General features: G+C 40.2%; 1 protein-coding gene across 1 annotated transcript in view; it reads left to right on the forward strand.

The window, feature by feature from the left end:
- dcc (DCC netrin 1 receptor) overlaps positions 1 to 25315 on the forward strand; it is a 406171-nt gene extending 380856 nt beyond the window's left edge. Inside the window, exons 28-29 of the mRNA XM_085359610.1 lie at positions 8247 to 8395; positions 25226 to 25315. Of these exons, the coding sequence (XP_085215736.1) occupies positions 8247 to 8395; positions 25226 to 25315 (239 nt within the window). The remainder of the gene's footprint in view (positions 1 to 8246; positions 8396 to 25225) is intronic.
- Positions 25316 to 25560: the final 245 nt, after the last annotated feature.

The following is a 25560-nucleotide window of genomic DNA, read 5'->3' on the forward strand; positions in this document are numbered from 1 at the left end:
AACTGTACTGTAAGGCATGCTCTGATTGCATGCTAAAATGTTGTTGCTTAAAAATAAAATCTGTAATACATGATAATTAAGAACATCAGCATAAAGACTTATTAAAAAGTAGATACACAATTTCTATAGAATGGAAAACAACTCAGTTAATTTTTGTTCAGTTAATATCAGCATCTTAAACAACTCCAACAACTACGACGAAAAACGCTTTCCTGCTCCCCTCACCATCCGCTGATTAACACTGAGCTGCTGCTGTCAACACCATCAAACTTATTTAATGTTTAATGTTATGTTATTTTTAAATCTTTACCAAAGCTTAACGACTATGGATGCTCACACCTGCTGTTAAAAAAACTGTTAGAAATTACAGGAGTAATTTCTTTTTTTTTTTTTTAAAGCGGCACTGCATTTTTATTGGTTACCATGTTTATTACCACTTTTATCAGTAAAAACCTTCCTATAAAGTATAGATTTCAATTCAACTCACCTTAATGAGCTGCACTACTTACAGTCCTGTGAGCTCTGGTTACTGACAGCAGGTGTGAATGTTTGGAGTCCTAAACTCAGATAGAGATTCGAATAACAAGGGAATGTAAAATGTTTTGATGCACCTGACAGCAGCAGCTCAGAGAGAACTCCAATTGTGAGGGGAGGAGCAAAACTGTCAGAGTTGTGGGACATGTGAAGAGAGCACTGTTGGCATTATGTTAGCACAAAACATTGAAATTTCAGTAGATGTCTAATTATGAAATTGGTCATTGACTCCTGCAGCTAAATAAACATTTATACCGATTACCAGAAGAAAAAAAATAGTAATGCACTCCTTTCACAGATGTCCCATTAACCATCACTTTTCAAAATAATCCGTGCAAGCTATTGAATATGGCTAATAAGTAATACAAATAATATGAAAATGACTTACATGTCAAAGATGGTGTTTGAGATCCCAAAGAATCTAAATGTCATAAGGAAATAAAAGAAAGTACATGAGAAAGAAAAAGTTGCAAACGTTTCCATTTTTTCCAGGATAATTCAATATAGGAGATTTACTTACTAATGCACAAAATGAACAGTGTAATTATAAGTTTGAAATGCACTGCAAGTGTTTATATGGTAAACTGATCAACTCCAACAGCAAACACTGGCAGTGCAAAAATGTACCTAACTAGCTGACAAACTTTAAAGTCACGGGAAGATATATATAAATGGTGACATATCCCAGAACAAATCTGAACATAAAAATATTATTAATTGTCTATCTTCAGCAACTGTGTGCTGTACAAGCAGTATAAAATTTTAACATGTTTCATTTACAGTTGAATGACACAAAATCACTTAGGGGGGCACATATGACCTGCAGGCTGCACTTTGGACATCCTGCAGTAGACTGCTACATAGACTACTTAACTATGCATAGGGGGATATTTAGTGAAAGACTTAATTTTATTAAATAGTTAATTAAGCCATCAATGGGAGTTAGATTTAATACTAGTGTTTTACACAGCATTCAGCTATAGTAACATGTTCTGCATTTTCCTACATCACCATCTGATCTGCACTTACTTATTAAATTAATAACTGCCTTGGACCAATAACTAGATGGAACAGCACAGTATTTAAGGCTACGTCCACACGTACACGGGTATTTTTGAAAACGCAGATTTTTCTGTGCGTTTTCACCTTTCGTCCACACGTAAACGGCATACGGTTACTGAAAGCGGAGACTTTTTTGAAACTCATGCCAGGGTGGAGATTTTCAAAAACCGTTTTTGCGTTTAGGTGTGGATGAGGGAAACAGAGGAAACGCAGCATCAAAGGTCTGTGCCTTTTTTGACATCACACCATGTGCCAGGTTATTGCTTCGGTGAAATGAATTTCTACAATGACTTAGAAAAAATACCATTACTGTTAATTTTACTCTATGCAGTGTTTCAATGCTTACATATACACAGTTACTGTCCCTCCACACATAGGACTCAGTTCTGCTTCTATGCACCATCTTTGTTTACTCTTTCCCACCCAGGCTTCATGACTTCTGATTGGCCGACATTTCTACACTATATCGCCACCTGCTGCTTTGGCATGTTCCTAGCAGCGTTTTGGCTTTTGCGAGTGGACGGGATTTTTTTTTTTTTAATTTTTTTAACGAAAACAGAAAATGTCCGTTTTCAAAATTACCCATGTACGTGTGGACGTAGCCTGACAGTGATCCAGGCAGTGTTTAGGCTGAAAAAGCTGTGTTTGTCCCCCATCCCCCGTTCTTTTTGCACACCATAAATGCATATCTGATAACATTACCATTTAAGCTGCAAGCATCTACTGCAGTAATTTAAACAAACATCTCATATTTTACACCCCTATAAAGTGAGCTTGCCACATTGCACATGTATGTCACGTGGTACTGTACGACTAACTGCCATTTTGTTTACTGAGTAGTGCATAATGGCCGCATTACCTGAGCGGGAATCCACTAAAGCACAGTACTAAAAAATAAAAAAATCATTACTTTTTGAATTAATTAAAAATAGCTGGTTGCAGATGCACAGAGGGAGAAAAAACGCGGTGTACATTATATTACGTAAATTCACAAACTGTATAGAGATATTGGTGCGATGGAAACAGAATAAGATAAGATAAAATGTACTTTACTGAGTAGAATATAGGCAGTAGGAGTTTTGTGAGTAACTTTTAATTATATTCGCCAAAGACAATGACAGCAAATTAACCCAGTTCCACCTGCTAGCTAAGGATGTTATATGCCTCTCTCCCTTATACCGTTTAGGACAAGTATAGAAAGCAACTAAAATAACCATTGATGATAACTTATCAAACCTTCAGTATTTACCTTGGTGTTAGTTTTAAATTCCTTTAAATAATCGATGTCCTCCACGTACTCCAGGAACCAGCAAGTCAAAAATCTGCTCACAACTGAGGACAGACCACACTAGTCCATAGGCGGCGCAATCTGCTCCTCCCTCATTTCAACAAAAAAGACTGCGAAGACTGGTTGCCGCTCACTTTAAAAAACAACTTTATTTAAAAAGTTTTTTTTTTTCATAGGCGGCGCAATCTGCTCCTCCCTCATTTAAACAAAAAAGACCGCGAAGACTGGTTGCAATAGGAACCGCTCACCTTAAAAAACAACTTTATTTAAAAAGTCATTTTATGCCTGATACAAACATTTTAAAAGGCAAACCATGCACAAGTTAAAAAGATAAATTTTAGTTTTTAAGTATAGGAATGGTTAATATGTTTTAAAAAATCATATGTAATTATTGTCAAATAACATAAAAATAAAACAACATAATAATAAAAGCATAATTGACAGAATATATCATAATGATAACAATAGCAACACCTCACTTAAAAGAATCAGAATCAGAAAGGGTTTTATTGCCAAATGTTGAGCAGGTTTACAACATTAGGAAATTGCTGCGGTGCTTGGTGCAAACATACTGTCATAAACGCTTAAAAATAAAAATAAGAATAAGAATTAAAAGTGCTAAGTAGATAGATATATACATGAGTGCAGGTGGTGATCAATGCCAAACATGGAATGATGCAGTGATACAGTAGGGTCATGTGTTAGTGGTGGGAACAGTCATACGGTTATTGTTCATGTGTCCAACAGCAGAGGGGAAGAAACTGTTCTTATGGCGAGAGGTTCTGGTGTGAATGGACCGGAGCCTCCTGCCTGAGGGGAGCAGGTCAAACAGACTGTGTCCAGGGTGAGGTTGAAGAGTAAGCTTTATACTGAGGAGCTTTTACATATTGGATCTGATCAACCAAAACTTTCAACTTCTACAGTCTTTTTAGTTTTTCAAGTGAATTATGCTTCCACATATGTAATATAGCTAATGGTCTTTTCTCTAATGCAGTATAGTGTGTCTGATTTACTGGAAATCGTCAACTGCATGTTTGCTAATGTGAACAGTCCTAATTGAACAACTGGAAATCCTGAATTTGCACAAAATGGCAAATCTGTATTTTTCTCTGTATAATTCACTTATATCTTAGGTTTTAATGTGTATTTTTTTGCTTTTCTTGATATTGCATGCTATAATGTTTTTTTTTCTATTCTTATGTCCGTTTTCATCACATTTTATTGCTGCTGTGACAAGTGAATATCCCCAAGAGGAATCAATTAAGTTCTTATTTTATCTTATCTGAGCCTGACCATGCAGAGCACTGAAAGTTCAAATACTGAGGCTAAAAACTGAGAGGGTCAAAAATGAAAAGTAAAGAATATTTGACTGTGCCTAAGGATATCAGAAGTGATAGACTGAGGTTGTGCCAAATATTTTAAAGTTAGGGTGATTTGTTAGAGAATGGTACTCATGGGTGCCGTCTGCAGGTTATAAAAGAGAGTTATGTTCTTACTTCCTTTTGAGATTCTTTTTAAAATTTGACTTTCACAACTCCCTGGATTGTGTGCAATCTGTGATGGGCTTGTTTGGAATAAATCCTCCTTTATTCAAATAACACTTTCTCAGGCTCTTCACAGAAGAAGAATCCTCACATTCAAAATGCACAGCATGTGCTACCATTTTAAACCCATGTACACATTTACCATCACTGACCCAACTAGGACCTACATTGGATACCCACCCATATGGCTTTCATGTGAGAAACCCAAGTGGGTCCCATATATACTAAACAATCTTGAGCCCATGTAAAATATATGCCCATATTAATTTAACATAACCCATTTGGGGCCCACATAGACATGTTTTCAGGGTCTGACTTGCATTTGCCCATGTGTGACACATATAGTTTGACCAGGTGGGCCCCACCTATGTCATCAGTACCAAAAATATATACTGATTACCTCACTTTGCCCCACCTGGGGCACACAGCAAATGCTTTTCTTTAAATGACTGTGTTTGCCCATGTCTAACCCAGGTGAAAAACCCAAGTAGGTCCTACGTGTGTTTCCCATTTTGAAACAAGTGAAGTGTTTCCCATGTTTGACCCAGCCAGGACCTACTATATGTTTCCACTTGGTTTTGCCCATATGGCTTTAATGTGATAAACCCAAGTGGGTCCCATATATACTAAACAATCTTGAGCCCACGTAAAATATATGCCCATATTAACTTAACATAACCCATATGGGGCCCACATAGACATGTTTTCAGGGTCTGACTTGCATTTGCCCATGTGCCACCCATATAGTTTGACCAGGTGGGCCCCACGTGTGTCATCAGTGCTAAAATATATATTTGACTACCTCACATTTGCCCCACCTGGGGCCCACATAGACATGTTTTCAGGGTCTGACTTGCATTTGCCCATGTGTGACCCATATAGTTTGACCAGGTGGGCCCCACCTGTGTTATCAGTGCTAAAAACATATATTGATTACCTCACTTTGCCCCATCTGGGGCACACAAAAACAGCTTTTCTTTAAAAGACTATGTTAGCACATATCTAACCCATGTGAAAAACCCAAGTGGGTCCTACATGTGTTTCCCATTTTGGACCAAGTGAAGTGTTTCCCATGTTTGACCCAGCCAGGACCTACTATATGTTTCCACTTGGTTTTGCCCAAATGGCTTTAATGTGAGAAACCTAAGTGGGTCCCATATATAATAAACAATCTTGAGCCCACATAAAATATATGCCCATATTAACTTAACATAACCCACCTGGGGCCCACATAGACATGTTTTCAGGGTCTGACTTGCATTTGCCCATGTGTGACCCATATAGTTTGACCAGGTGGGCCCCACCTATGTCATCAGTGCTAAAAAAAAATATTGATTACCCCACTTTGCCCCACCTGGGGCCCACATAGACATGTTTTCAGGGTCTGACTTGCATTTGCCCATGTGTGACCCATATAGTTTGACCAGGTGGGCCCCACCTATGTCATCAGTGCTAAAAAAAAATATTGATTACCCCACTTTGCCCCACCTGGGGCCCACATAGACATGTTTTCAGGGTCTGACTTGCATTTGCCCATGTGTGACCCATATAGTTTGACCAGGTGGGCCCCACCTATGTCATCAGTACCAAAAATATATACTGATTACCTCACTTTGCCCCACCTGGGGCACACAGCAAATGCTTTTCTTTAAATGACTGTGTTTGCCCATGTCTAACCCAGGTGAAAAACCCAAGTGGGTCCTACGTGTGTTTCCCATTTTGAAACAAGTGAAGTGTTTCCCATGTTTGACCCAGCCAGGACCTACTATATGTTTCCACTTGGTTTTGCCCATATGGCTTTAATGTGATAAACCCAAGTGGGTCCCATATATACTAAACAATCTTGAGCCCACGTAAAATATATGCCCATATTAACTTAACATAACCCATATGGGGCCCACATAGACATGTTTTCAGGGTCTGACTTGCATTTGCCCATGTGCCACCCATATAGTTTGACCAGGTGGGCCCCACGTGTGTCATCAGTGCTAAAATATATATTTGACTACCTCACATTTGCCCCACCTGGGGCCCACATAGACATGTTTTCAGGGTCTGACTTGCATTTGCCCATGTGTGACCCATATAGTTTGACCAGGTGGGCCCCACCTGTGTTATCAGTGCTAAAAACATATATTGATTACCTCACTTTGCCCCACCTGGGGCCCACATAGACATGTTTTCAGGGTCTGACTTGCATTTGCCCATGTGCCACCTATATAGTTTGACCAGGTGGGCCCCACCTATGTCATCAGTGCTAAAAAAAAATATTGATTACCCCACTTTGCCCCACCTGGGGCCCACATAGACATGTTTTCAGGGTCTGACTTGCATTTGCCCATGTGTGACCCATATAGTTTGACCTGGTGGGCCCCACCTATGTCATCAGTGCTAAAAACATATATTGATTACCTCACTTTGCCCCACCTGGGGCACACAACAACAGCCTATCCTTAAATTACTGTTTTTGCCCATGTCTATCCCAGGTGGAAAACCCAAGTGGGTCCTACATGTGTTTCCCATTTTGGACCAAGTTAAGTGTTTCCCATGTTTGACCCAGCTAGGACCTACTAAAAGTGCCCACTTGACATTGCCCATATGGGTTTAATGTGAAGAACCCAAGTAGGCCCCATACAAAAAGCCCAGTTTGAGCCCATGCCCATATGGTACCCATCCAGCCCGAGCAAAAACCAGGTGGGGCCCATATATACATGTTGGCTGGGCCTGTAACCATGGCAACCGTAACGCTGCCACCTGGAACAACAGAACGTAGCAAACAAAACCCAAACAGGCCTGACCCGCCACAATATGAAACAGGAAAATACCGCCGTGTAATCCATTTATTTCAGCAAAGTAACTGTATTCTAAATACCACCTTTTTAAACGGTAACTGTAACGGAATACAGTTACTCATATTTTGTATTTTAAATACGTAACGGCAGTACATGTATTCCGTTACTCCCCAACACTGTGTGTGAGCACTCATACTACACACACATAAAGTACTATGGATGTGTGTGTGAACAGATGAGTGTGGTTTGTAGATAAAAGTGCGTTGAGTGTCCAACAAGAAAAAGTACCATGCAAGTACTCATCCATTTTAGAGAAACTCTAAAGTGATGCAATACCTGGCCAGCAGTCGGCAATACAAAGGTAACTGTTGAGGTCCTTTCTTTTTTTTCTTGTCGTCTTGTTTCAATCTTTGTTTTTTGTCTGCAGTTATTTGTTTTGTTTCTTTGTGGTGGATTCCTAGTAGCAAGTCAAAGAATATAATACTACCAAAGATTTTTATGTTTCATTCAGTGTTTCCCATCAACACTGTTGAAATGGGTTTCTTCTGAAAACAAACCAGATGACAATTCAACAAGGTCAGCGTGCATATCCATCTCTGTTTGCAAGAACCAGCAGTTGTCACCCATCCTGCCCGGATTATACTTTCCCTGATATAGTTTTTTCCAAACAGATGGATTTTCCCTCTATATCTTGATAAAAACCTTCCCCCATCCTCATCGCTGACATCACCCACATTTGGTGGAAAACAACTTAAAATGAGAATGTAAAACAGGCTGTATACAGTGACATTCTAGCACTCATTAGCTGATGCGCTTTCAGTACAACATCGACAAGCACAGCATTCATTAGGTTCAGTTCAGTCATCCTAGTTGTTGTTGGAACATCACTTAAAAAAGTGGACACTACACGAAAAACATTTTCAAATTTGATGTCAGCAAGTAAAAGTTGAAAAAAAAAACAACAACAACAACCCCAAATCCCAGGAGCAAACACTTGTTGAAAAAAAACTTCATCTGTGTCTCCAGGTGCGAGCCTCCCGAAGCCCCAGGTGAAGACGGCCTCTCTGGGTCAGGCCGGTAAGGCTCGCTCTCCCCTGCTGCCTGTCTCAGTGCCCACGGCGCCGGACTTACCAGAAGAGGGAGGAACAAAACCCGCGGAGGATTCAGCTGCCAACGTAAGTCTGCATTGTGAACATGTTGTAGCGGGCGTTGCTGATTGATGTTTTGCACTACACCAACATCACAGAGGCGAGTGTCCTTGTTACACATTGTTTCTGTGGGCCTTTAGTCATAGAAACAATGAATGTCTTTGTCTTTATGTTAAATTCAGTTGCAGCATTGATTTAAAACTGTTTAGACAGCTGTGTGTTCTATGTGTTGTTATAGAAACCATGAATCACAAATAGTTACTCCAGCAATTGGTTGTATCAACTGGTGTTCTGCTGCTCAGAACTGTTTGAGGTCATCTACTGAAAAATCCTCTTAGAGGTTTCTTTGAATTACTGATTTTGGTCCTTACTGTTCCTAAATATCTTTTGGAGGAACCTTTGAGAAAAGATGGATACACAACCCCCTCATGAAAAAAAGAGGCCTAGGAGTGGCTAAAAGTTAATGTAAACTGCTAAAATATTGTGCTAAAAATACTCCATGAAAACCTACACTTTTGAAGAATACATTTAAAATATTATAAGTTATATCTGCGCTTCAAATCTTTTTTTCCGAGGTGTATCCTTATATTTAACAACGTTATACTGCAAAGCTCATATTTTTTACAGAACAGTATTGTTATTTTACTGTTGTTGTAGATTAGAGGAAGTTCAGTGTAAAGTAATAGTTAAAAGCTATCAAACCTAGCAACCTGGAATTTTACAGCAACGTTTTAACAGTGTAATGCCAGATTCAGGTGCCAGTTTCTCCTATACTACTTCAAGTAATATTTTATTGTTTCTGTGGTAGTGATTTGTTTGAAATTGACTGAAGTAACTTCTTTGAAAGATTAAATATTACAAGCCAGTTATTTTAAATGAGCTGTAGTTTCAGTATAGTAATGTGGTATATAGTAGCGGCAGCTGCAGTAAAAGTAGTATGGATTTGATATTTGGCATCTAGGCTCCATGAGGAAATACATACCTCAGCAGGGAGTGAGCAGAGAATCGGGAGCGATGATAATAACTTCCCCCCCTAGGGGAATGTTGACTCAGAGCCTACAGGTGGATGTTTGCAGAGGTAGTTTTTGAAATGCTACGTGCACAGCATCAGCAGTGAGTGGCAGCAAAGCTCTCAGATGAGCTGAGTGAGCAGAGCGCCGACCGCTTCGGTGCTTCAGCATGTGAAGTAGGTGTGACTGATATGTACTGATATGCACTTTGCACATCATGTCCTACCTATATTTTACACTCCACCCCTCCGCTCACAATCGCTACATATTTCTTATTTTCTCATTTGTATTCTGTATCTGTCAGTAGTTGGCATAAACCCCTTTTGTGTGTATCTATTTTTTATATTTCTGCGCCACTGTTTTTTGCCCTATATGGCACAACAACAAATTCCTCGTTTGTTTACAATAAAAGTGATTCTGATGTTTCATTGTGGAGAAAAGCACATTTATGACAACAAGTACAATGTGTCATCAATATTATCATTACAGAGACTGTAAATTGCAATAGAGCTGATATCTTCACATAGTTTAGGAAAGAAACTGAATTCAGGGTACGTCGATGAGGAGATGCTGAAACTGTTTATGGGGATTTCGCTAGAACTCCTAAAATGACATTAAAACTGCAGTGAAATAGCTTCATAGCAAGTTAATAGTCTACACAGTACAGCAGCGTCATTTTTAGCAGTTTGTAACCACAAAAATTTAGCGTAATTTCTTGCTTTTGTGGAGATCTTCAACCTTCTCAGAGTGCATCAACAGCCAATATAATGTGCCGTTAAAATGAACAGTAAGACAGTAACAGTAAGATTAAATAAACTAAGCACATATGTAAACTTGCACTATTTCTCCTATAGAACAGCAGCCGCATGGCGTCTTGCTATAGTAGACGTAATAAAAATGTGCTTGCAGAGGTTCTCTGTTGCCTATCTTCTGGTCCACACCGACATCACAGCGTCTTCTTCAAATAACGGGAGGTTTGTGCAGGGTTATTGTGTCCTGAGTGTGTTTCTTAACTATTGCAGACAGGAAGTGTCAGTAATGTTCACAGATTGACAAATAATTATATAAAGTTCACATAGTAAAACGGTGACAGAATCCCTTAAAATTAATCAGTGAAATGTGATGAGTAAGTAATAGTTAGCACAATTAGCACTGAAAAAAAGGACACGCCTTCAATGTAACAACAATAAAAGTTTGAGTCAGATGATCACATTTAATGTAATTGATTTCATTTAAAGTGTTTCTATTATCTTAACCTTAACTGCTATATTCATGTAATTATGTATTCATCCAAGCTTCTTATTTTCTCTTGATACGGCACAATAACACTTAATTAAAATGCACTGATGAAAGATACACATTCAATAATAAATTAATTCCTAAAATAGGAAATTATAGAGTACAACATATGAATGATAATTTGTGGTAAAGCACAACTTGTGTAGTTGTGCTTTGCTTTATTAGACATAAAAAATGTGGTTGCTGGTGTTCTCTGTTGCCTTCAGATCTGATATTGGTCCACACCGACATGATAACGTCACCACATCTGATCTGGTGACTCCTGAGAGCATTTGACTTCAGTTAACTCATGGTCATGTTCAAGAAAGCAGTTATTTGGGTTTTTTTTTAACTTGATGGCATGCTCCATTATTCTGCTGAAAAGAGGTCTTAAAGGCATGGACATGGTCAGCAAGAATACTCAACCCAAAATATCCCCCACACAATTACACAACCAGCAGCAACCTGAAAACAAAAAGCAAGCTACAGGATGGTATGTAGCAAACAACAAAACATGTTTCTGAGATAGTTCTAATCCAATAGACACCACAACAACAAATACAGTTGAATAGAAGTAGTTATGAGCAATAGAGTCACCCATTCTGCAGATGTGAAGGAGGCAACTATCCATAGAAACCAAAGCTGTGAATCTTTAAAGTTTCATGGTTTACCATGGAAGTCTGTGGTGTGGCCTATAGTGGAACTGCAGTTCTTAGCATTTCTGCACTGGCTTTTTTTAGGCCTGAAAATTGCAGCTTGATTCAAAAGTCAGTTACTGTCCTCCATCAAGTGTGTGTTTAATATGGGAATGCCATTCATACTGGAAGGTGCAAACAAGCTTATTCTAATTAACTTCTGATTTGACTACTCAATGATTAGATGATCTGATTTGATGAGTCAATTACGAAAGAAACTTCTTGATGCATTCTCAATCATCCAGGAAAGTAAATCTCCAAAAGTTGAATCTGTTCATCTGGACGTAGCGTTGTTTACGAAAGAAACTCACCTCAAAAACTGTAAAAATTAGCTTTGTTTATTGTTCATCATTTTAAAATAAAGGGGGGTGGGGGGGTCTTGCAAACCTTCAGATAATCCTTCATGATCCACCTAATCCCCGCGTACAGACAGAGGCTGAAGCTCTCCAAACCTGTCGTGAGGACTAAAAAACTGTGGAGCAACGAGGCTGTGGAGGAGCTTCGCACGTGTTTGGAGACCACAGACTGGGACACATTGAAGGCTGCTTCTAACAGCTTGGACGAGTTTACGGACACTGTCACCTCCTATATCCACTTCTGTGAGGACAGCATTGTGCCATCACGCACCAGGGTGAGTTATAACAATGACAAACCCTGGTTTACTCCTAAACTCAAAAAGCTGTGGCTGGAAAAGAGAAAGGCGTTCAGAAGCGGAGACAGGGACTGCTACAGAGAGGCCAAGTACAGGTTTACTAAAGAAGTGGACATTGCTAAACATCAGCACTCTGAGAAGATGCAGCAGCAGATCTCAGAGAATGACTCGGCCTCTGTGTGGAAAGGTTTTAGGAATATCACAAACTACAAGCCTAAAACCCCCCACTCCACTGACGACTTGCTCTTGGCCAACACCCTCAACGACTTCTACTGCCGTTTTGACGAGCCATCAGGCAGCCTTCACACCTCCAACGGCCCCAACAATAGAGACACTTTGGACACTAATTCCCCCACCTCTCCCCCCTCCATAGAGCCATCACCACCTTCAAACCGTTCACCTACAACACCCCCCTCCTCACCCCACACAAAAGAGGATTTCACACCACCTCCTCCCACCACAACTCTTCATATTCATGAAGCAGATGTGAGGAAGCAGTTTAAGAATCTGAATGCTCGGAAAGCTCCTGGCCCAGACGGTGTGTCTCCTGCCACCCTCAGACACTGTGCAAACGAGCTGGCCCCAGTGTTTTCTGGCATTTTCAACTCCTCACTGCAGGCATGTCATGTGCCTGCCTGCTTCAAGTCCTCCACCATAATCCCTGTCCCCAAGAAACCTAGGATCACTGGACTAAATGACTACAGACCCGTGGCTCTGACATCTGTGGTCATCAAGTCTTTTGAGCGCCTAGTTCTCTCCCATCTCAGGACCCTCACGGCCCCCCTCCTGGACCCCCTGCAGTTTGCATATAGAGCCAACAGGTCTGTAGACGACGCCATCAACATGGCCCTACACTTCATCCTGCAGCATCTGGACTCCCCAGGAACCTACGCCAGGATCCTGTTTGTGGACTTCAGCTCTGCCTTCAACACCATCCTTCCAGACCATCTCCGAGACAAGCTTTCCCAGATGAATGTGCCTGATCCCATCTGCCGGTGGATCACTGACTTCCTGACGGACAGGAAGCAGCATGTGAGGCTGGGAAAGAATGTCTCGGACTCCCGGACCATCAGCACCGGCTCCCCTCAGGGCTGTGTTCTTTCTCCTCTGCTCTTCTCCCTGTACACCAACTGCTGCACCTCCACCCACCAGTCTGTCAAGCTAATCAAGTTTGCAGATGACACCACCGTTATTGGACTCATCTCGGACGGGGACGAGTCTGCCTACAGGAGGGAGGTTGAACGTCTGGTGTCCTGGTGCAGCCACAACAACCTGGTGCTGAATGCCCAGAAGACAGTGGAGATTATTGTGGACTTCAGTAAGCACACAGCTCCACTCCCCCCCCATCATCCTGACTGACACCCCCATCACCTCTGTGGACTCATTCCGCTTCCTGGGTACCACCATCACCCAGGACCTGAAGTGGGAGCCCACCATCACCTCCGTCATCAAGAAAGCCCAGCAGAGGATGTACTTCCTGAGGCAGCTGAAGAAATTCAACCTGCCAACACGGACGATGATGCAGTTCTACACTGCAATCATCGAGTCCATCCTCACCTCCTCCATCACCGTGTGGTACGCTGGAGCCACTATCAGGGACAAACAGAGACTGCAGCGTGTTGTGCGCTCTGCTGAGAAGGTGATTGGCTGCAGACTCCCATCTTTGCAGGACCTGTACACCTCCAGGACATTGTGGCGTGCAGCTCGGATCTCAGCTGACCCTTCTCACCCTGGACACAGTCTGTTTGACCTGCTCCCCTCAGGCAGGAGGCTCCGGTCCATTCGCACCAGAACCTCTCGCCATAAGAACAGTTTCTTCCCCTCTGCTGTTGGACACATGAACAATAACCATATGACTGTACCCGCCACTAACACATGACCCTACGCTGTGTCACTGCATCATTCCATGTTTGGCACTGATCACCACCTGCACTCATGTATATATCTTTCAACGTAGCACTCTTAATTCTTATTCTCATGTATATATCTCATGTATATCTCATGCACATATCTTTCCACGTAGCACTTTTAATTCTTATCCCTACTTTTATTTTTTTCCATGTCTATTTAAGTGCTATTTATGACACTATGTTTGCACTGAAGCACCGCAGCAATTTCCTAATGTTGTAAACCTGCTCAACATTTGGCAATAAACCCCATTCTGATTCTGATTCTGATTCTGATAACCAGAAACGTGTTGTAAAACCAAGGCACACAGAAAGAAAAATAGAACGTAAGGTTCACAGAGGTTGGAATAAACAGACATTCTCACACAGGTGGAGATTTGTCACTACACCTGTTTCCTTCCCTCCAGCGTGTCGGTGGCCTTTCAGCTGTGGAATAAAACAGTGTTCATTAGTGAGTGAAACTGACGAGGGGGGGGGGGGGGGGGGGAGAGAAATGGAAGGGGAAAAGAAGAAGAGCAGGGGAAAAGGAAAGAGAGAGCCTCTGTGAGAAATGGGTGTAATAACAGAAAATAGAGGAGAAAATAGAAGAATATAAAAGCAAGCAGGGGTTTATGGTGAGGTTGAGGTGGTAAAGGAAGAAAGAGGGTGAAGGAAGTTAGATGGAGGATATATTAGGAAAGTGAAAGAAGGGGCAAAGAAAGGCTTAAAGGGCATGAAATGAAAAATACAATGGTGGAGGCATTCGAATGAGGAAAGGATAATTGTCAGAGAAAGAGGGAGTAATAAGAGATAAAGGGGTGACAGGGAGGAAGAGAAATTAAAATTGAGTAAACAGAACAGCAAGGAGAAGGTGGACTTGGAAGAGAAAATGGGGTTGAAGGAGGGCACAAAGGAGGAAAAGGAGAAAGAAGATGACTAAAATCACAGTACAGGATGAGAAAGGAGAGGTAGATGAAGGAGAAGTTATAGAGAGAGACTCGGGAGTAAGCATGGTGACAGATGGGGAGGCTGATGGAGAGGAGAAGAGTGAAGGAAGGAAGGGAAGAGGAGAAGCAGAAAGATAAATGACAAGAGATGATGTGGAGAGACGTTGGACGTCGGGACTTGTTAAATATTCATATGTGACTCAAAGACAATAGGACAGGAATGGGGAGGGGGGGTTTCCACAGCAACAGGAAAAGAGGAGAGAGGCCAGAGGAAGAAAAGAGGAGAAGAGAGGAGAGAGAGGTGAGGGAGGTAAAATGAAGGAAAGATTAGAAGACCAGGAGAAAAGAGGACAATATGTGGAAGGGAGGGGGACAGGGGAAAGAGATGGTTACCACGACAACAAGGGGAGAGGGATGCTGTAATAAGGGAAGGGAGAAGCAGGACAGAGAAAAGGAGAGAAGTTGGGAGGTTATAGAGGAAAGGAAATAAAGACTGGATGATAAAGATGAGAGCAAATCAGCAGAGAAGCTGATAAGGACGAGTGGAGAAAATGAATTGGAAGTATGGGAGGAAGGGAGGGTGGGATAGAGAGAGGGAGGGAGAGGTCTTAAAGGTCAGCAGGTCTGTCCCTTCATCTGCTGCTCTATCTCTGTAATTGATCTAGTCTTTTCCCATCAGCCCCCTGGCCTATCCATCAAACACACACACACACACACACACACACACACACACACACACACACACACACACACACACACACACACACACAGCTAGTTAATAGACTGTGACACAGGGTGAGTGACTAATGTCAGTACAGCACAATGGTGCTTTTATTATATTGTTATACCTGCAAACTATCATAGAAAGAAGGGGAGCAGAATTAAATTGGACTTCTATAATGTTTTTGGCCTCAAGCACATTTTTCTATTGAAAACACAACTCCTAGAAAAATAAGCCCGCATCATTCTTTAAATCAGCTATACATAATTTGGTTTTAAGGTATTTTCAGCAGCGTGTTGTTTCTTCTACAGTGACATAGATGTGTGGCTGTATGGCTCTGTTCGAGCAACTCTCCAGCCTTCCATGTGTGTATATTTAAATCCTGAGGCAGGCAGAGCAGCACCAAGCGGGCAACAATGAAAAGAGACATTGTATTAAATCAGAATCAGCAAGAAGGGGAAAAGTGGCTTGTACTAAAAGCAACAATGGTAGCCAGAAGCAGCTTAAATAGTGTTTGTGATTTACCAATTAAAATCAGCTGAGCCATCAGCCATGAGACTGACCTTCTGGATTGCCAGACCTATTGCCAGGCTTTTTGTATATACCCACAATGTGTAAGATACTAACAAGATAATTACTATATCTGGAAAAATATGAAAATTGAATTTCGACTTCCCATTCCTGAGAACTGGATCTAAAACAAATATTCTGTTTTTCTTTTTATATATTCATTCTGATATCTGATTCTGATATTGTCTTTTCAAAAGTATTAACAACTTTGCTGTCATAATTTGGGTTATATTATTATTTCCTTAGAGGCAAAGATCACTGCAAATCTGTACCAAGCTTTGATGATGATGAAGATGATGAAGATGCCCTGTTACAGGATGACAACGCTTCTATGCATAAAACACCTGGGCTTACTGAATCATTTGATGCAGGTGCTGTGACCTTCATTATCACTGGATTGCAATCCAAATGAAACACCTATAGGATATTTTAAATCAACTTGTTAGAGTTTTCCTCCAAGATCATCATCAAAACTTAACATGAATCTTTAGAAAAAAAAGTGCCAGGACTAGGAGAATCAAGGCATATTTAAGCTTTTCTAGTGCTAGAACTGATTTTGACCTCCCTGAAAAAACCCCGTTCACAGCAGTGCTTCTCTGCTGGGTGCCTGTCAGTGCAAGAGAAACCACAGAAAAAACTAAAGGCTAAGAATTCCAGCGTACCCCAAGATATTAGGATGAAAATACCTTACTAAGACACTTCATGTTGGTATTTCCTCAAATTTGTCTCCAGGAACTAAATGGAATTCAGTGAAATGTTTGTTGAAGTGACAGGAACAGGACTCTTTGTACCTTTGTATGAGTGTCTGTGCTGGCCTCAGTGTGATCTGGACAGCAGGCCGCAGATGGTCCATGGACATCAAAATGAACCAAGTGGCCTCTAACCTCAACCATCAAAGACATCCTCAGACTCCTTATTCTTCGAGTTTTATTCACTCTGAGTGTAGAGTTCGGAATTTTAGACTTTCTGAAAGTCGGAAACGCTTACTGAACATATACATTACTATCAACTCACTGAAGTGACATCTTATCCCCACTTCTTCCTGTTTGAGCATCTCTGCTTCTATTCATATAAAAAAAATGATAGAAAGAAGTAGACAAATCAAGATCTACAGAAAGTAACACTTTCCCAGGCTACCACCTGGCCTTAAATATTCCCAACACATTTTTACCTTCTAACACCTGCCCAGCATGTTATTGTGGACTTTTTATCCATGAAATGAAAATGATTTGCAAATGCTATAAACACATATTTTATTCAAAATAGGGGACAGAAACGATATCCAGTGTTTAAACAGAGAAAAGAGAAATATTAGCTCATGTAATTTCAGTATCTCTGGTAACATGTCATCTTGACCCTATGCCTACAGGGCGAACCATTTCTCACTCATCATCGATAACTCCACAGTTTTCCCTTCTTCTCAGGTTAAGAGCCTTGGTGTCACATTAGACAGTTCATTTTCCTACAAGTCTCACATCAGTAATCTCACCCGTTCTGCCTATTTCCATCTACGCAACATTAACAGATTACGTCCTTCTCTTTCCACACAGTCCACGTCCATTCTTGTCCACGGTCTTGTTACCTCCCGTATTGACTACTGCAATTGTCTTTTGCATGGTCTCCCCCAAAAATCCCTCCATAAGCTTCAACTGGTTCACAACTCTGCTGCTCGCATTATCACCAGAACCCCGTCCTACCAGCACATCACCCCTGTTCTTCAGGAACTTCACTTCTTCTGCTCACCTTCAAGGCCATTCATAACCTCGCACCTCCTTACGTTTCTGACCTGTTAAGCACTACCTTTCCTGCCCGCTCACTTCGATCTTCTTCTGTCCAGCTTGTTGTGCCTTATTTTGGCCTCACCACCACAGGAAGCAGAGCTTTTAGCTGCTCTGCTCCCAGGCTGTGGAGCTCTACCACCAGATATAAGAAACATTGGTTCTCTCCCCCAGTTTAAATCTCAACTCAAAACCCATCAGTTCAAATCTGTATATTCACTGTTTGTTAATTATATCCTGTGCTTTTGTTTTATTGTTCTTCATAGTGTCATTGTTATATTATGTGTTTTTATCTATTGTACAGTGTCCTTGGGTGACTTGAAAGGCGCTTTATAAATAAAATGTATTATTATTATTATTATTATTATTATTATTATTATTATTATTATTATTGTTGTTGTTGTATTATGTGTATGTGTTAGTCCCCGTAGGGAAATTACTCCTCTGCATTTAACCCATTCACCCATTATTATTATTAAAGCATCTCTTCATCCTAAATAGCTCATGTTTTGACACTTTGCTCATCCAGCTGGCCACAGAACAACCTCACCAGGCAGTTATTGGGCGTAAACATTTAGTAGCATCTAATCTCAATGCGAATATAAGTATATGCAGTCCAGGCTTTTTGAATTTGTCCTTCACAATCTGTTCATAATCACTCCCAATTCACTATAATGCAATGCATCTTGCTTTACAGATGCCACAATGGGCATGAAAGCTGATGGTGAAGGTGCAAAATGATTAAAAGAAAACTTCTTGATTTGCTTCTGACTGTTGAGTGAACTATTTAATGTCCTGTGGGGAGAGAAAATAAGTCAACAAAGAGGTGATACCACTCAGACCCACATTTTCTTACTAACAGCTTATTCAGTATTTCTGGCATTTGTTCAATGCAGCAGAAAGTCTGTCGATCAGTCCCTTTGTATTCAGCTCTGTTAAATGGCACCACGCCTCTTTGCATCTTTATGTCTCCTCCAAGTCGCTCAGAACTATGAGACATTTAACGCGTTACGCATTTCATTGCTAACTTGTAGGAAAGAAAGAGTGGGATACTTGGACAGATGGAGACACGTAACCACATTTATCTAAGTTAGTGTGAAACAAGGTTTGCATGTGCTCTGCTTGCTCTGCTGTGTCGGGATGAATCCCTGACAGAGCACAGAGGAGTTTCATTCAAGGTCAACAGGATATCAGAGGGAAACATAGAGTATCGATGGGCGTTTTATCCCATCGATGAAGCATTTACTGACTCGTTGAAACTGCTGTTACAGGTCAACAAATGAGATCAAAAGGTCACTGGGTTTTTTAAGGATTTTTTTACACCCGCTTGTGATTTATATAGAAGAATTTTCTGCCCATGTGAAGTGGGCAATCTACAGCAGTGTGGAGTTCTGAGATGAGCTTTTCTCATTTGAAATAAAAGTGGAAGGCCACAAGGTCACACTCCCCATGTGTTACACTGACAAAAGACAACCTTACAAGTGCAGTGTGTCCTTCCTTTTCCTTAATGTGAATCCACAACAGGTCTTTATGTCTAGAGCGAGCAAGAGAGATTTATGTCACCTGCTCAACAGCTATGAAGGAGAGATTAAAAATGAACAGAACCTGGTGAAGGAGGTTTTTTAAGCCTGTTTTTACAAAAAAAACATAATTTAAATGCTAATTTTAACCAAAATGTGTTTTAAATTAGATGGAAAATTGTCTTCAGGGGAAGCTACATGAGCCACTAGATTAAATTATACTGGCAGACATACATGCCAAAGTGCATATAAAGGACAATGTAGAACAATAGACAATAGAAAAATGGGCCTGGTAGAAGCCAAGAGTATTACAAGGTGAAGTAGCATTGGATATCTCCCAAATTATCTGGAGAAACTAAAACAATGCATGAATAAACTAAAAGTATCCTAAAGTATTCATTGATTGGGCTCATAATTAGCATTATTGGCATGCTGCATTCAGTATAATTTGAAAGAACAGTTTATCATGTTTTTCAAATCATTAAAAACAGTTTTAGACACCAATTTATTGTCTGAGTTGAACAACAAGAGACATATTTTGCATATTGAGTAAATTTGATCAACAGAACTGGGCTTGATCTTTCCTTTTCCGTCCTGGAGGGTCCTTCTACTTGGATCAAGCTTGTCATAGTTATTAAATGCCATTATGAAGACGAAGGTTGCCAAGCTTGGCACAGTCAGTACAGCAAAATCCGTGATATAGCATAATTTTTGTTACTGAATGGAAGGATACGATTTTAGAATTGTGGAAGTACTTTTTCAGATCTCTTTGAGGCATCTCGATGGGGACAGACTTAATGTATCTGAAAAATATCCCAAATATTTTTGCTATACAGGGAGCCTATACAGTAGATGTTCAGTTTGGCCAAATAGCAGCGCTGTTTTAACTCTTCAAATCAACATGAAATAATCACAGGAAAGTGTTTAAACAGAGATTATTAACACATTTATATGTAAACGCATATTAGCCGCCTAGCTTAATCGTTTCTGCTGATTAAGGACCTTGGACTGTACTTCATACGTTTTTTTGCTCACTGCCGACTTTTGGGCTTTAAATATATTATCTCCCCCTGCTGGCAATGCAACTTCTTCGTGCGTGTCCATTTGATTTTTTTTTTTTTTTCTAATTTCTTGATTAATCAGCGATTATGTAATTCTCTTCCTGAAATATTTCAGTTACCCTAAAAATGCAGGATGTAAAACAAAATGAAAAATATCCATCAGGATGAAATAAATCAGTAAAAACACAAGGAAGCATGCAAGGACTTTAACCATCAGTGGATGTATTCCAGTTGCCCAGCAGCTCCCTGAAGGGTTGTCTACACACGAAGCAATCCACTTGCCCCGCATTACTTTTAATCTGACAGGTGGTCACTAGCAGATATTGCAGGTTCTGGTTGCCTAGGTAACTCTGTGATGTATTTACTACTCAAAGGAAGCTGTGAGCTGTGTAGGAACAAATGTACAATGACATTTCACTTCACTAACTGAGAAGCAAGATTCTTTACACGTTTGGCACTGCAGCTAATACTACACAGTAATAATTTGTAAAGAAGTGAAATCTGTGAATATGATGCATCTTTTAAGTAAAACTAATCCAATCACATTTACTAACAAGTTACTTACATTTCAGTAGTGTGTATGATGTAACTGCATCAGTCGTTGGCATCGAAAGTTTTTTCAAGGGATGTTTGCTTGACCAACTTTCCCCTTCTCAGAATGCAACTAATGAAAGATAAAATAAAGGATATGAGATATTACGCAATGATAACTTAAATTATTTCAGTTTATTAAAAAAATAAACATTACTGCAGCTTTCAGTGTAAATCGAATTCTCTATGCTTTGAAAACTCTGACATTCTGATGTCACAGGACTGTCAGTTAGGTGGTAACTGGTATACAGACTGCTGCTGCTGCTGCTGCTGCTGGTTGATATTTCTTTACTGCTGTTGATGTTTTAAATGGGGGCGGTATAAAAAATCTATATATGACTGGAGGGGGTGTTATCGTGTCCCGAGGCAGAAAACCAGTCGAAAGCTGACCCAACATGATCCATCTGTTCAGGTTAAAAGCTTTAACTGAACCAAACTCATGAGAGATGTTTAACTGTAGACCAGCAGGATTGATTCCCCCCTCAAAACAGGATAGCAATAATAATTAAAAAATATTTTTTAACTTAATCTGTATTTTTAAATATTGCCCACAAAGACTAATATTTTACATTTTACAAAAAATCATTGCCATCATGTTTATATTTTACATTACGGTGCCAAACATCCAGATTAGCATCATCAGGGTTGCAGATGGGTCGTGGTTAGAGGAAATCAGCGGATAATCTGACTTTTAAACCAAAACATGAGCACAAAAGTATAAGTTAGTATATTAAATATAACTCATATTAAAGCATTACTATCAATAACGGTGTAACCCAAAGTTTTCTTTATTATTTTATTGTGCTTGTAAGTAAACCACTTTTTTGTGTGTGTCAACACACAAATCAAACTTTTTATTTTTCGTCAGTAAGAACTATCTCAAAATTTAAGTGTTCACCTTAATTAGTCCCAGAATGAGCAGATTTAAAGTGATTGTACAATTTTTTTCACACAATATGGCTGCTTTCGAAGCTTTGGTGTGTCATATGTGTTATTAATCTAATAAATGTTGTATAAAAATATTTGAGAAAGCTTTCAGATTCTGCATCAATATGACCGAACACAAGCCCACAAAGTTGGACACCACCTCTGTTAAGCAGACCTGGTCATTTCTCCAATATTGTACAGAATTAGAATTAACAGTAAATTGGAAGATGACAGTATAGTCGCATGTTAGCAGTTAAGGGGATGATTACCTGATCTGATATCTTTCAAAATGTGTGTGAACAAGCGCATGATGGCACAGGCAACGACAATTTTTGAATACCTAATAAAAAGAGTGGTTGTTGGGTTTTTTTTGGCTGTGAAGGATTTTTAAACAGTCCTTGAGGATTTTCGACCCAGCAGTCCACTGACAGACTGACTGTGTGCAGCTGAAGGATTTTCAAGAGCATTGTTGTGCTCCACAGGAGGATCTGCAAGGTCACAAAGGAACCCCAAAAGTTTCTAAGAAACTAAAGTTCTCTATAACACAGAGGCTGATATTAACGTCAATGATTCCCCTGTCAGGGGAACAGAATGCACAACAATGGTGTGCATCACAGGGCTGGAAGGAGACAAAGAAATCTGTTGTCCATCTGCAGTTTGCTAAAGATTACATTGACTACTTGTATGTGGCTTAAGGGGGTCAATTCAGAAAGCCAAGCATATGCACTGGAGTTCTGCAGTCATATTTATATAGAGTCGCTGCCATATAATGAAGGACTGACTGTGTACAACACTAATTCTTTACAAGTATATAATTTTTTTTTTTTTTTTTTTTTTTTTTTTTTTTTTCTAAATGACATCAGAAACAGCAGTATGCGACATTACGTGATGGCAGAGCTTCAGTTCATCCTTTGTCATTTTTTTTTTTTTTTTTAATAAATAGGACAGGGGGAATGAATGAGAGAAAGAGGGGGAGAGAAAGAAAGAAAACCAAAGGGGAGAAGAGACGGTGAGAAGGGGGGGGAAGAGAGAGAAAAAAAAAAAAAAAGAACTCCTGGGTCACCTGTATGGAGAAAAAAAAAAACAAACAAAAAAAACAAACATTTATATAGAGTCGCTGCCATATAATGAAGGACTGACTGTGTACAACACTAATTCTTTACAAGTATATAAATTGAGGGTCTTGTACATTGACAACATTTTTCGATTAAAGTGTGAGAAATATCTCCACAGGGCCTTTATCGGTTTTCCACAGCACACTGAGGAGAATATTGAATTTTTTTTTTTCAGCTGCAAGGACAAACTCTGCATGAAGGCCACGCTCAATATAACACGCCAAGAATGTGTGTCTGTGAGAGACGAGCACTTGACTGTCACACACGCACACAGATGAAGGCACTTAAGTTGGCACACTGAGAGGTGACAGTTTGTATAGTTGGACAGAACAGGCCATTACACAGTGATCACACATTTGCAGGATATTTAAGTGAAGCCATTCACTCTATAAGTGTGCCGCATCCTTGGAAACACTTGCAGACCAGTGACAGCAACAACTCTAACACATTTGATGCAGTCGTCTCGGGGGAGAACTGTTAGCTAAGCTCATTATTGCTGGTTTTATTCTTGATTAAGCCCATTAACTAGAAATCCTGTGAACTTTGAATTCCTGTTGATCGCTGTCCAACTTTTTACTCTGATTTCCCTCCCTCAGGCAGCCATTGGTTCCACATCAGTCAGACTGCAGAGACTTGAAACCTGCTGCTGATAGATAATCCATCACAGTCAACACGGAGTCACCTTTTATTTTATTCAGTTATAAGTGCATATTGAAAAGTTTGCACTGCACTGCCAGGCAACAATAACTGAACTCTTGACAGAAACCAAATCAGACACGAGGTTCACTGTGATAGATTAGGTATTTGCAGCCACTTACGACACTGTGCAAGTTGACTCGCACAAAAATGAATGAATGCATCAAAGAGTGCAGAAGAAACACATTAAGCCTCTTAAAGGTATGGCTGGGGAAATGGTTTTCAGCAGTGAAAAAGGTGTGATTTATGTCCTTTCACAGCCTAAATGTGTAGCATTCCTGTTCTCAGAGAAAAGGTCCAAATAAGCTGACCTCTTGTTTGTTGTCTTAGTAAACTGATGGATTTACAATATTAGGTTTTGGAGCTAAATTAAGCCGTAATACGGCTGGCAGTTCAAGAAAGTGGTTACATCCACAAGAAAATTGGTTGACAAGTGGATGATTTTCACATGTTTGGGTTTTACATAACTAGTGCTGAGTTGTCAGTCTGTAGCCCATATTCAGCCTCCCCATGAAGAGTGTGCTTTCAGTGCTGTCAGCTGAAGTGACAATCACACTGGTGCTACCAAAGTGTGGCTCAGGAGTAGTTCAGCCATTTTTACAAGCATTTGTGAGCACATTGCATGCAAATTGCATGTATGCAAGAAACTAACACCAAACTGAAGTGTACTCAGTCACTGACATACTGTTAAAAAATACATATTTGTAACAGAGCAAAAAATAAAGTCCAGGATTATTTATCACCCAAATACTATCTTCATTATTAAGCATTTTTTAAATCAAGTTTGCTGAAACTGGAAAGCAGCATTTTTGTAAAAAGCTGCTTAACTTTCAGTAGGGTTGGTAGCTGCTTTGGATTGTAGGAGGTTAAGTTTTGATCTTTGGGTAATTAACTAAAGCCTAACTGTTTTCTGGTCTGTTGGCAGGCGATGATCATTAGGATGTTTGTTTATGAGAACATGAAGTGCAGAAGCCAGGACTGATTTGGTCACACTACCAACGAAGAAGCACATGTCTACAAAATATTTCAGTAGAATTTGGTGGTATGATCAAACTGATATCTGAACTCGTCACAACATGACTACTGAACGGCTTTCATACACAAGCTTGTGGTCAGTGCTAACAAGCACCTGAGCAACAATGCAGATATCCATCCTTAGTTATTTTGGAACTAGTTTGAGAGAAAAATACAGTGGATCGATCCTGGGGGGGCTTTGGTGTAGCCTCAAGCCTGAAATACATATGTTTGAATCTGCCTCATACATACTTACCCTCAGTGGTGGATCGGTTGGTTCACAATTATAGCTTGATAGCTTTTCTTTAAACTGTATCTACTGTATGTAGTTTTGACACACAATGGTCCATGATTTTATAAAGCTATTAAACTCTGTTTTATTTCTTTATATTTCAGATTTATGAGCAAGATGACCTGTCAGAGCAGATGGCCAGTCTAGAAGGGCTGATGCAGCAACTCAATGCCATAACAGGCTCCGCCTTCTAACATCTGAGCCCGGCCCGGCCCTGAATCACGGCCTAGTCTGGAACCCTTCTTCAAGCCTCGATGTCACCTGTTGTCTGGTCTTTCAAGGCACCAACAGGTCAATCTGGGTTTAAAGATGCCTCTGTGGAATCAGATCTCCGTTTGTGCTGGGTTAAGTCTGTTTGGTTTCTACTGGTCTTGGCTACTATCCACTGGGACCAGGATTGGAAAAAGAAAATTCGAAAGAGGATAAACACTACAGCACA

Source organism: Diplotaxodon limnothrissa, linkage group LG7 (assembly GCF_057381915.1).
Source record: "Diplotaxodon limnothrissa isolate DT_005_m linkage group LG7, D_limnothrissa_male_GT1.1, whole genome shotgun sequence".
Classification (NCBI taxonomy): Eukaryota; Metazoa; Chordata; class Actinopteri; order Cichliformes; family Cichlidae; genus Diplotaxodon; species Diplotaxodon limnothrissa.